Below are 17776 nucleotides of genomic sequence, written 5' to 3'. Positions count from 1 at the left end.
TATCTATCTGTCTCTCTTTTAACCTGTTTTTGAAGGACAGTAATCCACCGAATAGCCCCCTGGATGGTGCTATTTGCTCATTGTAATTTCTCAGGCTTCTTCGAATGGATACAGCTGGTTTTTGGTAGACGATAAGCCTTCGATAAGTCCCAACAATATGCCAAAAATCAGCTTTATTGTTAATTGCGCTGCTAAGAAATTATGGTGGGCGCACGCGCAGTATCACCTATTAAGTTATTCGGTGGATTGTTTTATAACTGTTATGGTTTGTACCATCCATGGTTTTTTTGTCCTGTCGGATATTTAAACAACACAGACAACACTATAGAAAATGGGCCTAAAATAGCCGCAGCAACTTCATCATTTCTCGCGACTGTAACTTAAATTCAGTAGCGTTTCATTAAAACCAAAATGCACTCCGATATTCAGTAAATGTTATTCTATCAATTGGAATAAAAATCTTGTCTCGAATAAATATAGTTTCAACGTAGTTCCTGAATATTGTTCAGGCTACCGCTTAATGGGCTGAAAATACCCTCCCGTACCCTAGTAAATTTTACATCAAATTTTAAAATTTTACATCCTGCTCACTCCCGTAATGTCAGTAGACCACTGTGCAGTTTAATATCCAACGATTAAATAACTATTTCAGAACAAAATTGATACATATCCAATCAATTACAGTACATCACGTGCAGCATAGGCAGACAGCACTTCCGTACAAACACGCAAACCTGCCCCAACGAAATTATTACTTCTTTCCTTAACTGTTACAGTTGACTAAACAAACGATTGATTCGTTTAACAGCCTCGCAAGCACGGAATCAACAAACCGGTCGATACCAACAAGTGGCATCAGCCGCCAGCAGCTCGCAAGTCTGTCGGGTGCGTCTTTTCGAGTGTAATCAAATTTTGAACCGTTTTGCTGTAGTACACTCACTCGCTCACATCAAACACGCCCCGCCACCGCGCCAAATATGTGGAAAAAACCCGAATTAATCCACCTAGCGGCGTGACCTAGCCTTTCTACTGCCACGATAATCATTATTTAATTTCTCAGGAACTTAATTGTAGATGTATAGATGTTATATTAGACTATATTTTTAAATATCCGTTCCGTATTCCTCAAAATCCTTATTTGCCAGTAAAATTCACAACGTTTTGTGTAGAATTATATTTTCTTTCCTTGGGTGCGTAAATACATGTAAGCGTCATTTATATTACTTGATGAACACCTTATTTAGTTTTATAATATTTATAGAAAAATAATGTAAACACAAAAGATAATTTTTACAGACTTGAATGAATATGTATAGAAAATTAGAAATTAACCCTCTAACGGGTCTACAGACGGCCTTAACTATCGGGCTTCAGAGCCACATACGAAACTTGTTTTGAATTGACAATATGAAGTATTTGTTCATAGCAGATTTTTTGATATTTTGATATTGATACCATGCATTCAAAAGTTAACATCTTTGAAAAACAAGAGTTCAGAAAAATTATTATTATATTTCGCTTTTGAAGAAAAAGGATATCTACAACAAAATGATTGATCTCAAAATTTTACTATTGGTTTGCTTGGCTTCAATTTTGCAATATATCTGAATTAAAAAAAATTACTGAATAGAGCATTAGATATGAAAACGAGAAATGGAACTATTTCTTAGCTAGCGCTCCTTCAGATAATTATTTTTGCATGAAAATCAAAACTTAAGCTTCTTTTGAATGTACTTTCATGAAAAGATAGTCATTAGCTTGATCGCATAGTTTTTACAATGTTAGAAGGTTAGGAAAACAAGATGAGGTCGAAAAATAGTGCCAAAGCTGCGCCATAAACATGCTTGAGAATGGGAAATACGATCGATATGATTCCCAGTGCTTGTCTTTTTTGATTTATTTATTAAAACATGACATCTGTCCTTTAAAATATCACTAACGAAAACAAATCTTACAAAATTTCTACCGTGCAACGTTTACTTCCTATTTTTCATATAACATTTCTAAGCTCTAGTAGCTATTGATTGAAAAGAGCATCTATTGATGCGCAGAATTTGTTTGAAATTTGTACAAATTTATTTGGAAAAATCAACTCACTACTATTTTTGATTCTATACACCCCTATACCTACATGCTTAAATAAACTGCTTTTCTCCGCTTTTTGCTTTTCTTGTACAATTGTGAGTAACAGCAAGTGAAGAAAATGACAATTGAAATCTGAAATCAAAGAAAAGAAAAAACTTTTCGATTGAATCCCACTATTTAATATTTATTTGCAACAGATACGTAGTTCAGCTACGACGTGCAGGCTTCATCAGTGTCTTATTTCAAAGCGTATACGTATCTGTCGCGAATAAATATTAAATAGTGGAATTTAGTCGGTAAAAGTTTTGTCTTTTCTTTAATTTCAGAGTTCGTATTCCACTAAGAGGCTTCAAAAACTTCAGACAATTGACATGTTTCTCACTTTTCTTGAATTTCATTGCAAATTTTAAAATTGCAAATTGTCATCACATACATACATACATACATGCATGCATACATACATACATACATACATACATACATACATACATACATACATACATACATACATACATACATACATACATCACATACATCACACACATTGAATACAATCAACATTTGATTGATATGTTTTGATTTCACACGTTTTAACGGTTTAATATACGGTGCTTAAGTGTTCAAGTTTGAATAACTTTTGAATGAACCGTCCGATTTTAAATAACTTGGTTTCGTTTGATAGATCTCAGCAGTAATTTTCAAATAATCATAAAATGTGTGATGTTTTTCATTAAATTAATGCTTATATGTTACATAAATATGTTTTAAATACTATTTTTTCACATTTCTTTATGTAACTTTCAAACTACAAGTCCAATCGTCATGAAATTTGGAAGTTAAGGGTTTGCAAGGCTCCTCTTTCATATGCAATCAATTTGTTCAAATCGGTTAAGAGACCTATGAGATAATGAAGTCCCATATTTTTCGTATTTTTATACATAACTTTTGAACTAAAAGTCCGATCAGTATGAAATTCAATAGCGACCAATGGGACACCTAGACCTTTCATTTGACACTAAGAACATTAAAATCGGTTCAGCCATCTCTGAGAAAAGTGAGTGAGATTAAAAGCGTCACATACACACACACACACATACACACACACACACACACACACACACACACACACACACACACACATACATACACACACACAGAAAATGCTCAGTATTCGAAACTGAGTCGAATGGTATATAACATTCGGCCCGCAGGACCTTCTTTCCATTTCCGGTTTTCCAAGTGATTTCTATACCTTTATACTATATATTTATATAGTAGAAAGGCAAAACGATAGCATACATTTCAAAGGTCGCTGAATGAAATTTTAGCTTCTGGCATTGCGTTGATGATGGAAAAATACCACTACGGGGAGGCCTGTCTGTTTACTAGACTTCAAGTGAGGTAGTATACTGACCGTGGGGCATAGAATATTACAAGTGTTGTTCAGAGCATTTTTTGCTTTGATTAATGCGATGTTTTCCACTAAATACACCAGCAGATTCAATTTTCAAAGCCAAATCAGCGTAACCCGTGGGTGGTTTCCGACAATGCAGCTTGCAATTAAAATGAAAATTAGCTGTCGCTTTTGTTTCAAGCATAAAAAGACCAAACACATGTGAACTACTACTCGTATAAATACGGTTGACATGAATAAAACACATGTCAAATACACACTAATTAATTAATATCGTGATACGCCAGTTGATTTCAACAAACAAACAAACGTTTACTGCACTTCAATTCCCTCTTCGCCAATCAAAACAGCGTAAAAGTTGCTCTCGTGAAACAAGTTCAACATGGTGGAAAAGAGAAGAATTAATCTTGTTAGCTCCTTGAGTTTCCCTTGAATTCAACTGGTTACCCAAATCCCGTATGCCTCATACAAGCCACTCGTTCATCGGCACATTACCGTGGTTAGTCCATTCTTTTATCGCCTTAGGTAGCTACCGAAAAGGACGGTGAACATACGCTCAAGTTTCCATTTATGCGAGGATTAGGTATGAACCCATGAATTGTGCTGCTAATTCGTTTAGCTTCTTAATGTGGTTAGGACAATTTTCGATGATGGATATTAGATAATTCGTAATAATTGAATGACTGAAAATATTCCAAAAATTTCCTAATCACAAAGCTGAATAAAAGAAAAAAATCTCGTGGCAAATCAACGCATAGAAGGATTAAGTGTGTGTCTCTTCACTTTAGTAATATTCTGAGAATATGAAGTGGACCGTTTGCCACACTCCCCCAACACGGCTGTTTCGAATAGTCGGTTTGCGTGTTCACTAGCTATTTTAAACATTTGTATCGACCGTTCTCTATGAATTTGGTACCTACGCTGAACTGAGCACAAGATGCAAACAGTCGAATAACACGAAACTGAAAAATAGTTTGCATATGGAAACGAAATAAAATCCGAAACATGCTTAATTTAAATGCTTATCACTGCATTAACCATATAATCGAAAAATATGGCCTTTTCTATAATAGAAACATACCATGGGCGTAGCGACGGGGGCGTGGGTTTTGAGGGTTCAAACCCCTTCGGAAGAAAATTTGTTCCTCACTTTTAAGCTTGAAATTTCACACATAGCTGTTTAGAGCACAGGACAATGTACGAGGCTGGTCGTACAATCTTCGTCGGCGTCGTCAGCAGCTTAGAACCGGGATGGTTCGTGCTATTTAAAGCTCCATTCAACTCGATCTTGGATTACTTGTGGCCCATTTCCCAGCCATCTCAAAAGTCGTAGTTTTTTACTGAAAAATGTCGCATTAGACGCGGACTAAACATCTCGAACGTTGAGTCCCTCTGTGCCGACCGGCGCGCCGGTAGAGTTGTTGTATAGAAACGTATTTCTTACAACGTATCCGGTTCACTGTAGTTTACCGATTTTCGACAAATGTACGTTGGCAGCTCCGCTACTCTTGGCTTTCAGCTTGTACTCCGCTAAATGTTGTCCGCAAAGGTGCGTAAGTCCTCCGTGAGCACAGTCAATCGATCTAATTGGGGATTTGTACATTGTCAGGTACGCAGGTTAATCGCAACGTTTTGCGAAGGGTAAAGTACCCGAACGAACCAAAAAGATTCGCACAGTCTCTAGGATTCTTAGCGTTGGAATCTTGTAAAGGAATTCTTCAGAGGATTCGCACTAAATGCCTCGCTTATAGAACAAGGATTCTTGTATGAGAATCCAAGAGTTGAATCCACTGGATACCTAGGAATCGCCTGCTATATGAAATAAGAATTTTCTGGATTATAAAAGCAGGAGTCCTGCAGTATTAGTAAGGGTAGGCTTGATGTTCTGCATGAATATGCCCTTTTTTTGTATTGTTTATGCAGGGAGAAAATCTTCATAGACAGCACCTTCGCGGTGCCGAATAGGATTCACATGGTGCCAACATGCGCCTACCTACTAAAAACTATCCTGCTGCCCGTTCCTGAACCCCTCCCGGAACTACCGTTAGGTTTTACTTCAGGAGGGAGGACGTGCCGAAGCACTCCGACTTGTCCGTTGCGTGTGTGGGTTCACACAACACCCTTGCCCTTGCATACCGCCACTACCCTTCACCTAGGGCCTGGGCTGCCCAATCAGCCCATTACTGACCCTAGCAAGCTATGTCAGGCCCTGTCGTTGCAACCGTTCTAGCCGTTGCAACTCCGTTATCACCGCCGTTGCCGCCCTATCGACGGCACCCTATGCGCGCTGCTCAGCGCACATTCTCTGCACAATGTTGTCGGCGTTGGTGTCTTCCCCAACGACCGCAAGCATCACCCGCCGAGTGGACGTAAACCGCGGGCAGTGAAAAATCACATGCTCCGCCGTTTCCTCGGCTACCGTGCAAACGGGGCAAAAGGGTGAATCTACCCGCCCGCGTGTATGTAGATACTTCTTGAAGCATCCATAACCCGACAGAAACTGGGTAAGGAAAAAGTTTACCTCACCATGACCTCTGCCGATCCAGGACGATATGTTCTGGATCAGCCTATGGGTCCACCTACCATGGTCGGTGCGATCCCATTCCGCCTGCCAACGCCTAATAGAGTCCAGCCTAACTCTGTCCCTAGCGCCCCTGACGTTCCTCTGCCTATGGCACTCGATATCCTCACCTAGGAGTATGCATATTGGAATCATGGCTGCAATAACCCCAATCGCATCCAACGATATGGTACGGTAGCCGCACGCAACGCGCAATGCTAACAGCCTGAACACCTTGTTCAGACATGCCTGATTGCGCTTACTCTCCAAAGCCGGGGCCCACGCCGGTGCACCGTATCGTAGCACCGACATGGCAACGCTGGCCATCAGGCGTCTCTTACTGCTGCTAGGACCGTAGCCGTTCGGCATGATCTTAGACAGCGCAGTGACCGCCGTTGACGCTTTACCACAAGCATAATCCACATGGCTGGTTCAGCCTGTTGTCTGTCATGACACCCAGGTACTTCACACTTCGTATGGAGACAATCACCTGTCCCCCCACGATTACTTTTGCCTCTAGGGCCGACTTTCGGTTGCTGACCATCACAGCTTCCGTCGTATGGTGGGCCAATCGCAGATTGACGCCCGCCATCCAACCCTCTATTATGCTTATGGCGTCTGATGCCAGCATTTCCACCTCCTCCAGAAACTCGCCTACCACTGTAAGGACGATATCATCGGCGAAGCCAGTGATATCGACCCCAATGGGTAGTTCGAGCCTCAGCACCCCATCGTACATGGCATTCCAAAGCGTGGGGCCGAGAATCGAACCCTGTGGAACACCCGCTGTCACTCTGTACCTCTTCGCCCCGTCCGCCGTGTCGTACACTAGCGTCCGGTTCTCGAAGTAACTCTTAAGCAACCTGCATAGATGATCCGGTACCCTCATCCTATGCAGCGCTAACGCAATTGCACCCCAGTTAGCGCTGTTAAAGGCGTTTTTGACATCGATTGTGACTATGGCACAATACCTGTCGCCTCGCCTTTTCCGTTTCATAGGCTTCTCGGCCCTCTCCACTACGGACTTTATGGCATCTACAGTGGACTTCCCCTTACGGAAGCCAAACTGCGTGTTTGCCGGTCCGACATCACTTTCCGTCACAGGCGTTAGCCTGTTTAGGATTACCCGCTCTAGCAATTTGCCTAGCGTGTCCAGTAGGCAAATTGGCCTGTACGACGAGGGATCACCAGGCGGTTTCCCCGGCTTTGGCAGCAGTACCAATCTTTGGACTTTCCATTTGTCTGGAAATTCGCATACCTCTAGGCAACTCTGAAGCGTCTCTCTAAACATATCGGGATATGCTTGGATCGCCGCTTTGAGTGCTTCGTTCGGAATCCCGTCAGGACCGGGCGCTTTCTTCGTTTTTAGACCCCTGGCAATTACGATGAGTTCCTCATTCGTGACCGGATTGAGGACATCATTCGATTGACCGTACGGGGTCGGAGGCCACCAAACTGGATCGTGTTGCGGAAAGAGCCCTTCCACGATGACTTTCAGCTTTTGGGGGCAGGTTTCCTGTGGCGCAGATGTACCCTTCATCTTTTTCATTACCACCTGGTATGCACCTCCCCAGGGGTTTGAATCCGCATCGCGACATAGCTCCTGGAAACAGGATTTCTTGCTACGCCTAACCTCCTTCTTAAGCGCCGACCTTGCCGCTCTAAGATCAACTCCCCGAGCTTCAGCATCTGCATCGATCCGGGCCCTCTGCGCTAGCCTTCTCGCTCTGTGGCACCTGGAACGGAGCTGGGCAATGGTATCACTCCACCAGTATACCGAGCGACGACCGTTCATTGGCTGCCCCGTCCTAGGCATAGTGGTATCACATGCCCGTACTAGGACGTTGGTCAGCTCACGAGCACTCAGGTTCGAGCGGGTGCTCTCTGCGCTGAGTGCTTCAACGAACAGGTCTTTGTCGAAGGACTTCACTTTCCACCTTCTCCCTGTCGACTTCACCCCGCGTGGCCGTAGCGCCCGTCGTTCAATCGTGTACCGTATAGCTTGGTGGTCGCTATGTGTGTACTCATCTGACACCCTCCAGCCCATGTTGGCAAGCAACGTTGGGCTGCAGAAGGTGATGTCGATGATCGATTGTTGTACCCCCCTACAAAAGGTACTGACGGATCCCACGTTAGCCAGACTTACATCTAGCTTGGACAGAGCTTCCAGCAAGCTTTGTCCCCTCGGAGTAGTGCACCTGCTACCCCATTCGACAGCCCAAGCATTGAAGTCTCCTCCAATGACAACGGGCTTGCGGCCCGTGAGTTCGTCGGTGAGCACGTCTAGCTTCCGGTCAAACTGCTCCGGCGACCACCTAGGTGGAGCGTAGCAGCTACAGATGCAGACGCCATCGACCACCGCGATCACGAACCCCTCTTGGTCGGACGACACCACCTCCTGGATCGGGTATCTACCCATCACGGCGATCGCTGCCATCCGACCCTTGTCGATAACCCAGTTAGTGCCTCCACGGGGGACCTGGTAGGGATCCGCGATAATGGCAATATCGCCCCCCGTCTCGGCTGCCGTTTGCCAAAGCAACTCCTGTGCCGTTTCACAGTGGTTTAGGTTAATCTGTATAACCTGCACCCTTATCGTTGCAATGCCCGCCTATAAGCCGCACACAGTGGGCCACCTGTGGCATGCTTATTTCCCGCATCGACTGTGCAGAGCAGGCACCTGGGGGGTTTGCTACATCCCCTGGCGAAGTGGCCATCTTCGCCGCACCGCCTGCACAGCTTGGACCGATCGGGGGCCTTACACTTGGCCGCCCGATGGCCAAAGCCCATACACCTGAAACAGCGTTCGATACGCCGTTTCGACACCAGTGTACACACTGACCATCCTACCTTAATTTTGCCAGACGCCAACATCTTGTTGGCGATTGCCTCTGGCACGTTTAAGGTCGCAGTTTGCATATCACCGTATGCCTTCCTCAACCGGATTTCTGCGGGTGCCACATCAACCTTAAGCTGATCCCGCAGAGCATCACTCAGGTCCACTGTCGTCGTAATCTCGTCGAGGTTTTTGCACTCGACCAGAACACGCTGCGACAGCGCCTTTACCTGGCCCGCTTCGCCCAGGGACTGCTCTACCAGTTTCTGGTAATTCGAACTCTGGACCGTTGGGTCCTTTTTGAGCTCGAAGAGCATATCCCCTGCCTGGGTTCGGCGGGTCTTTACTACGTTGGCCCCAAGCTCCTGCAACTTGGGGTCCACTCGAACCTTACGCAGTAGTTCGGCGTACGACAGCTTACCTGTCAGCTTCACTACTAAGGCGTCGCCCTTATGGACGCGCCTTGGCTTTGGTTTTGCAGCCGCAGCCTCGCTCGGTTTCGGTCTCGGCGGTTTAGGCGGTTTACGCCTAACCACCTGCCATTCCTCCTCCCCGGTCCCGGAAGCACCATCCGGGACCGCCTCCGCGCGTTCGCTGGTAGAGGCGCGAGCCGAAGTCCGCTGCCTCTTGGCTACCAGCGTTGGTCCATGGTCGGGCGTAGCCTAGGGTTGCCAAGTGGCCGGTTTTTGGCCGGCCCGACCGGTTTTTCACTTGCAAAGCCGGTGGCCGGTCAATCCTGTAAAAAGGCCGGTTTTCCGACATATGAAGCCGGATTTGTACTTTTTGCCTGATTTGTTAAATTTTCTAATGAATTTATTAGCAATCCTGAGCAGTGGATCATTGAAAATAGCCAGTTTTGTAGTGACATTGCTTTTCTTCTGGCGGTAATATACATTAAATTGTCCACTAGTGTCAGAAGCAAGTAGTTGTCACTCTGAAACTAGTTATCTTCAATAATCCATTCAATGATCGTTGTAGTTTCGACTGCGATGTCCTACCATTTGCTTCTCCACTACGGACTGATCATCCCATTTACACGGGAAACTGTGTCAACCGACTACCGGCGGCTGACACTACCCCCCCCCCCCCCATTTTCTGAAGGCAAGACCGGCCGGCCGGTTTATGTAATTTTCAGACTTGGCAACCCTAGCGTAGCCGCCTTGCGCTTGGCAAGCGGCGTACGCGCCTGACTAGGCATGGCCACAGCCTTAGCGGCTATGACCAGAGCTTCGGCGATTTCGCATTACTGCAGAAGCTCTTGCCTCTCCACCTCGGCAGCTATAACGGTAGAGCGGAGGCTCACCGCCAGCTTTTTAATGTCGAGGTGGACATTTGACCTAGAGTTGATGAACGAGTACAACTCGTCCACCAACCTTTTGGCTTCCTCCAGCTTGCAACTGGCTGGAGGAAGCCCAACTTCGCCCTCAAGAGGGTGCACCACGCCCTCCGTTGACATTTGCCTACCGCTGTCGCTCGCCCTCTTGGCTGAGCTAGCAGCGGTGGCCACCTGCGTTCTAACTGGGGTGTTAGACTTTGGTGGAGTCAACTTCCTCTTCGGTATCGCCCCCGTTTTCGGGGGGCTTTCCTGTATGGGCTGTGCCCCCGATTTCGGCGGGCTTCCCTTCTTGGGTCGCGCCCCCGATAACGGGGGGCTACCTGTCTTTGCTGTTGGTGACCTGGCCAACTTACTACTTTTGGCAAAGATATCATCTTTGCCACTAGTAGCACCCGTATTCGCTCCCTCTTTAAAATTTAAAAATTTGTCCATTCGAAAGGGTCCCAACTCTAGGCCGCTATCTCCACTCGTAATTGTGTAGTCGCCTTAACGATCCCATGGTGATCTATGCAAGCAGGGAGGCCATGGCTAGGGACACTCCCCCCTACCCTTCATGGGGGCAGGGATGTCAGCATCCGATCAGCGTTAGTCAGGAATGTATCATCTGAGCCTACACCACCGCACTTTGACGTGAGTGACGAGCTTTGAACGTACCTAGAGACCAGCTACGGTTTTAACGGGACGGAAGGCAGCTGTACCATTAGCCTACTCGCCGTTTCAGGAAGGTACCACCCTTCCTTACATAAGGTAGTAGAATAGCACAGCCGTCAGCCCTGTAGCGCCAAATCCAAACGTTTATTCCCGCCCGTCCAGTACACCGTAATTAGGATCTTCCTGGAACCGATCCTAATGTGCCCATGGCACTCCTGACCCGGCTTTTTTGCTTAAAGTCCTGAGCTCTAACAGGACGCTACTACGTCCGCAGCTGGCTTATAGAAATTGAGCCCCGCTCGCCTCTTTACACCACTGCGCCACGCTAACCGCAAACACTACGGCGCCCGCAGCTGGCTTATAGGAGTTGAGCCCCGCTCGCCTCTTTACACCACTACGCCACGCTACCCTCAGGCACAACGTGCCCCCCTTTCCCTGTTAGCACACAACTGAGGGTACAACCAAAGACTGGTATTTGGTCGACCCTAGGCCCAGTTGCGTCCCGGCCGGTACCGCGTGGAGGTAGGGATAAGAGTTCCCGCTCCCATCGTAGTGGCTATACGGAGTTGCGCAAAGTCGAATGCGACTTTGTTCGGCGCCTTAACCTCGCTGGGTTAGGGCCTTAACCGGCCATGAAAATGCCCTTGGATCTCCTTATTTGTGTTGTTGTCTGCGGCTGCCAGCGATCCCACATACACGAGCTCAACTATTACTTCTGGTTTGTCGCCGTCAACGATTACCGTCCGCGAAAAATGCACGTTAATCTCATTTGAGCCTCTGTCATTCATGTATTTGACCTTCAACACGTTTATTTTAAGCCAAATCTTCGTAGCCTCCGCTTTCATTGTCGCACAGATGGCCTTTGTCGTGGAAAATTTTCTGGCTTTAATATCAGGCTTTGAAGTCACCTGCGGAGCAAAGAAGTTTGCTACCTTTACTGAAAACCAAATCTCTTGTTTCGATATCTGCTCGTCGGATTAAGAGCGATGTTAAAAATTATGCTGGTTATGCGTCAGTAGCACCCTCTTCGCGTCTCGAAAAGACTCTGGACTCTAACTGCCTCTTCAAGCCGAGATTCAAACATACAACTTACCTCAATGCCAACTGGGAGGCCAAAATTTTAACCTTTGTCTTCTATTATATCAATTTGATTTTTAGTTAAATAAAAAACACTCCACTTCAACCAAAAATAACTTTTAACTGAAAATAATTGCCCATTTTCTAAATAAACTTCTTCCTAACGAAACGATTAGGCTATGTGAGATTTTTTCTTGTAAACATTCAAAGTGTACCGTTTAGGTCCAAGTGTAAGAGGCCAAAATAAGTATAGTCCTTAGAACTTTCGAATTATTAATTAGATACTCTTAGTTGGCCTTACGTCTTATGACAAGGCCTGCGTAGCATAACTCCTCTATCTAATTCGGTCTCTAGTTGCGCGGGCACCCAGTGCTCGCCAGATCTCGCTCCACCTAGTCTTGCCACTTCGCTCGCTGTGCCGCTCTTCATCTTGTTCCTACTGGATTCGTTGCAAAAACCATTTTTGCAAGACAGTTGTCTGGCATTCTAGCAACATGTCCTGCCCAACGTATCCGTCCAGCTTTAACCACTTTCTGAAAACTGGGTTCATCGAAGAGCCACCGTTCTCTGACACGCCGCCAAAGAAGGTTCTTAGCACCCGCCATTTGAAAACTCCGAGTGCTTGTAGGTCCTCTTCTAGCAATGTCCATGTTTCATGCCCCCAGAGGACAACTAGTCTAATTAGCGTTTTGTACAATGAGCACTTTGTACAGCGGCTCAGATTATTCTACCGCAAGTGTTTGTGGAGTCCGTAGTAGGCCCGACTTCCACTGATAATACGCCTTTTAATTTCACGGCTGGTATTTTTATCCTCTGTTTGTCTTCAGTGAGCCAAGGTATACGAAATCGTCGACTACCTCAAACTCATCTCCGTCGATAACCACGGTACTGACTAAGAGAGTCCTGTCGCGCTCGATCCTGCCCACCAGTATATACTTCGTTTTAGACGTATTTATCATCAACCCAACCTTCTCTACTTCGCATTTTAGACTAGTGTACTGATTTTTCACCGCCGTTTCGCCGACAGCATCCACGTCGTCAGCAAGGCAGATAGATTGACTGGATTTATTGAAAATCGTGCCCCGCATTTCGATCGTCGGTCATTTTATAACACCTTCAAGCGCAATGTCGAATAGCAGGCAGGAAAGACCATCTCCTTGTCGAAGTCCGAGATTCGAATGGGTCCGACAATCCACCCGGGATTCTCACACAGCACTGAATCCCATCCATCGTAGCCATGACAAGTCTAGTAAGCTTACCCAGAAAGCCGTTTTCGTCCAGAATTTTCCATAGGTCTTGTCGGTTTACGCTATCCTATGCGGCTTTTAAATCAATGAACAGGTGATGCACGAATTCGCAGGGACGCGGAATTCGCAGCACTTCTGGAGGATTTTCCACAGAGTGAAGATTTGGTCTATTGTAGACCGACCCTCCATGAAGCCGGCCTGATAACTTCCCACGAATCTATGGCTATTGGCGATGGTCGAAAGAAGATGACTTGGGAAAGCACTTTGTAGGTGGCATTCACGATAGTGATCCCTCGGCAGTTCTCACAATCCAGCTTATCGCCTTTCTTGTAGATAGGACAAATAACCCCGTCTTTGCACTCCTTCGGTAGCCGTTCCGTATCCTAAATCTTGAAAATCGATTTATGCAATCAGCTGGCCAGCTTGTCCAGGCCCATTTCAATAAGTTCTGCTCCAATGCCAACCTTTTCCCGCTGCTTTGTTGTTCTTCAGCCGCTGGATGGCTTCTTTAAATTCGCTTATCGATGAGAGCACAACGGAGATACTTACTGCACCAATGAGGTCACTTTCTCCACTATCATAGTCTTCCGCTTGCATCCAATTCAGGTGTTCATCGTAGTGCTGCTTCCATCTTAATCTTTCGATCACCGCACGGTCGTCGGTCAAAATATCTTCATCTTTATCTCTGCACATTTCGACCCGCGGCACAAAACCTTTGCGGGATTCGTTGAGTCTCTTATAGAACTTACGTGTGCCGTGAAAGCAGTACAGCTGCTCGAATTCTTCGCGCTTCTTCTCCTCGTGGTGGCGCTTCTCCTCCTGGAAGAGTCCAATATCTGCTGGCAACTCTTGAATAAATTTCGAATGGCGTTAAACGCATGTGTTAGGTACGTATACAACCTTTCCAGATTTTCTCACGTTTCTCACCTACACAAGTCGCTATTAGGTTGCACCTTCTCAGATTTTTATAAATATAGGTCCTGTTTATCGATATTTAAGATAAACCAAACTAGGAAACCTGAATATCTATTTACTATTTTGCAACCCCTAGGAAACTTGAGAACTAGAAATTTTTCCGTGCCGCGTCACAGCACCAGAGACTACAGTTCGTCACATTTCGTTAGAGGCATTGTCCATTGGAACTCACCATCAACTTCCATAAAATCTAGCTCAAGCACGAGAGTTTTTAAGCGTCAGTTGCTTGTACGGCTCAACAGCACATAGTTATTCCCTTAATTCAATGTAGAGGAAACACAGTTAGAAGAAATATGAATTTAGAAATAAGTATGGTAGTCCAACTAAATTCACGATCAAATCTTATTGTAACAATTACTTCGTTCGAGAACCCGCGGCCGCAGAACATGTGGAACATCCCAACCCCCTCCCCTCTCCTTAAAACTGGCAGTTTATACACGGTATAATATATTCATCTTATATTAGAGTGTTTATTCAAAGCATCTGAAATTTCCAGAGATAAAGTAAAAATTAGTTTAAATTATTTAGCAGACGTATGATGCTGTTTGCTCTGTCAAAATATTGTGCTCAATAGTAAAGAATGTGAGTGTACTGGTGTACACTGACGTATTTTTGTTGTGTATGTGAAATGCACAAATTGAATCGATCATTATGGCTTGGCAAAATCTCACCCCCGTGAAGCTCGAAAAGTACAAAGCTTTGAAAAAAACTATTTTCGTAATCAAAACTTATCCAACGCATAATAACCTTTCAGTACATTGTAAATGATTAGTTCATATACATTCAAAATAGCAAGTTGATGCGAAATAGTTTGGTTTATGCGGGACATTTTTTACAAGCGTTATTTCCGAGTATTTTTAATCGCGAACTTTGAAACCCTGTTTAGGCTAAATAGTTTGCTAATATTATCTGTGTTCCATTCTAAGTTATGAATAAATATGTTATGTTCATCATCATTTTGAATTTAGGTCACCAGTTTCTATAGATATAATAAATTTTCACAAATAAACATTTTTGGTTTTTGGCACAATGTCACCCCCGTGGCACAATCTCACCCCGGATGGCGGTACTTTAAAAAAATCTAAGTAATACGCATTCCTGTTAGTGGACTTATATAAACTACCAGTAAGCGAAAGTTTACTGCATTTTGAAAGATTTTTTAATTCTGTACCGAGTATCAATAGTTATCAAACGTGATATGAATGAAAATATAGCTAAAGAACTGGTACGATAAACCAGAATAAATGTCTGTAATCAGTAAAATAAACAAAATAGCTGAGCAAAAAAAGGCCAGGTAAAAATATACAATAATGTAATATTCTGTTACTTATATTTTCATACGATACATCTGTTTAGATCATATATTAGTGACCGATGGATGAATTTGGTCGATGAGAAGGTGTGGTCGTGCACTTTTACGATCTGGTTTATTTTCAGGACATCAACTTGGTTTAGGTTAAGCCGAAAAAATAACACGCCGGGATGGTTTGGTTACTTTTTTCTGAAATCGAAGTGATCGAAATTGCAGGTTTATAAATGAAAAGCTAAGCTTTTCAGTTAATATAACATAACAAAACTGCTAACGACATATTGACGTTTAAATCAAGTGTGGACCATATCACTAGTAACAATTCCTTTCTCGCAATGCTGGCGAAGATGCAGAGAATTCCCACAAAGGTCTTTAGCAGCAACAAGTATTGAACTACCATTTGATCAGCATGCAGGGACTTGTTAAGGTTGCATATTGAGGAATAGCATCCTGCTTCAAGCATGCTGTTCCAACCCTCATTTTACAATTATCATGTGTCCTGGTCAATAACGAAATAGTAGCGCACATACGGTATCCTATACTTATGCGTATGCTTACATCAATAACATTAACGTAATTTTGTTTGCTCCCGCTTTATGCTTAGAAATAGAATGCATAGCATACATATCAATTAAAGTTAATGAGAAACATATGTCCCGTACTTACTACTCTTAGCTTCGTACTTTTTGCGCAATTTGTTTTTTGAGGGTAATCAAAAACACCTGCTGTACGAATTTCTCAGGCGAAAGTTTTTGAATTAGTCTTGAATCATAAAAAAAACAAAACGCTGTTTTAATTGTTCTTTTAAAAAAATCCAAATTATGTACCATGAGATAAATGATATTGATTAAAGAGACTTACAGAGATTTTTCTGGAAGGAAGTTACATCTTCACAATGATTTATTGCTTTAATTTTAAAAGCGGAACCAAAACGATATGAAAAATTTGATTTATCCAAAGTAATACATCAAAAACTGAAATAATCTATGCATGCATAAAGACAAAACGATAACTCAGATTCGCACATCAACTTTTTATTACAGTAACCGTGCAATGCCAGAACAATAGCCTGATAGGTATGATGATGCTTCCAACGAGCAAAACGTAAAAGTGGTCGCTTCGTGTGATTGAATGACTAACTAAACCATAGCGCGTAGGTGATCGTAAAAATTGAACGATAAATCACACTGACAAACAGACAGCTTCTACCTATAGCAAAACCAGAAGCGAATTCCTGTTTCATTGCTACCGTTCAAAGCTCATACTGTGAGTGATTCGGAATCATGCATTATAGGAATTGATAAAGAATCAGCCAAATCTGTGCTTACTTACATGCTTCATGTTTATGATAGAACGGTATCCATTTCCCACGAGGATTCACCTTTTTAGGTGAAAATGATTGTGAGCATAAATATTCAACTCCCAACGCTGCCGCTATATTGTATTCAAAACACGCAGGTCAACGGATCAAATATTACAAATTTACACACTGCACACCGTCGCTTCACTGTGCTTTAGCCCCTAACTGTGTAACGTTAGCTTCCCTGATGGATGCACTCAAATTGCACTGAACTGGCTAATTTGTAGAACAAGTTAGGGAAAACTTTCGGCCTTTCAGATGGTTGAACATTATTAGTCATGCGAAATGAATTAAATTTTAGCTTTTTGTTTGGATCACAAACACGGCACTGATTCCTTTGAGCTCTAATACTTTTCCACTCTTATGAAAAAACACCAACAAATTTCAGCACACATTCATTATTCTCACAGGCAGCTTTAAAATACAGACCTTTATTTTCTTCGATCTAAACCCACTAGTAACACACAAACACTTGCACAAAAGACGATTGACGGTAAGTGAAATGCTTCAGGAAATAGAGCAGCAAAACACAACACTTTCCCTATCCACCTGCAAAATCGAATTTGCAGTGCATTTTTGTGCCCTCGACCTAGAACAAAGTTTGACTCAATAATAGCGCAATAATCGCAAGAATGTGAATTTCCCAACACTGCACTAACACTGTGTAGCCTTTCTGATATTTTGGCAGAATAATTACACTTCTTAACTTTTCACTGATTATCAAACTCGACCGTGCCGTCGAGGAACCAGCAGGTCCTCACAGCACCCACAAAGGAAGTGATTGGCCTACTCCTCCAGGACCCAGATTTACCCAGAGCTCCAGAAACAACACATAACCGCACGAGAAATGTCAATTCCACGTCCGACGTCTAGCTACTATATGAACAGACTGCGACCAGACCGATTGGTGTGCTGTCGAACGTCAA

At 44.0% G+C, this 17776-nt stretch overlaps 1 protein-coding gene across 3 annotated transcripts in view; it reads right to left on the bottom strand.

Annotated features, from left to right (window-relative positions):
* The window catches only part of LOC128737958 (transient receptor potential cation channel trpm), a 211285-nt gene extending 193589 nt beyond the window's left edge, over positions 1 to 17696 (bottom strand). For all 3 annotated transcript variants that reach the window (XM_053832742.1, XM_053832747.1, XM_053832746.1), the window contains exon 1: positions 16823 to 17696. Coding sequence is in view for 1 of the 3 variants with exons in the window: in XM_053832746.1 (XP_053688721.1) it covers positions 16823 to 16831 (9 nt within the window). In the remaining 2 variants the exon portion in view is untranslated. The remainder of the gene's footprint in view (positions 1 to 16822) is intronic.
* Between the last annotated feature and the right edge of the window lie 80 nt (positions 17697 to 17776).

This window comes from Sabethes cyaneus, chromosome 2 (assembly GCF_943734655.1).
Source record: "Sabethes cyaneus chromosome 2, idSabCyanKW18_F2, whole genome shotgun sequence".
NCBI lineage: Eukaryota > Metazoa > Arthropoda > Insecta > Diptera > Culicidae > Sabethes > Sabethes cyaneus.
The sequence above is the reverse complement of the archived record's forward strand: the minus strand, read 5'-3'. Positions and strand labels throughout refer to the sequence as shown.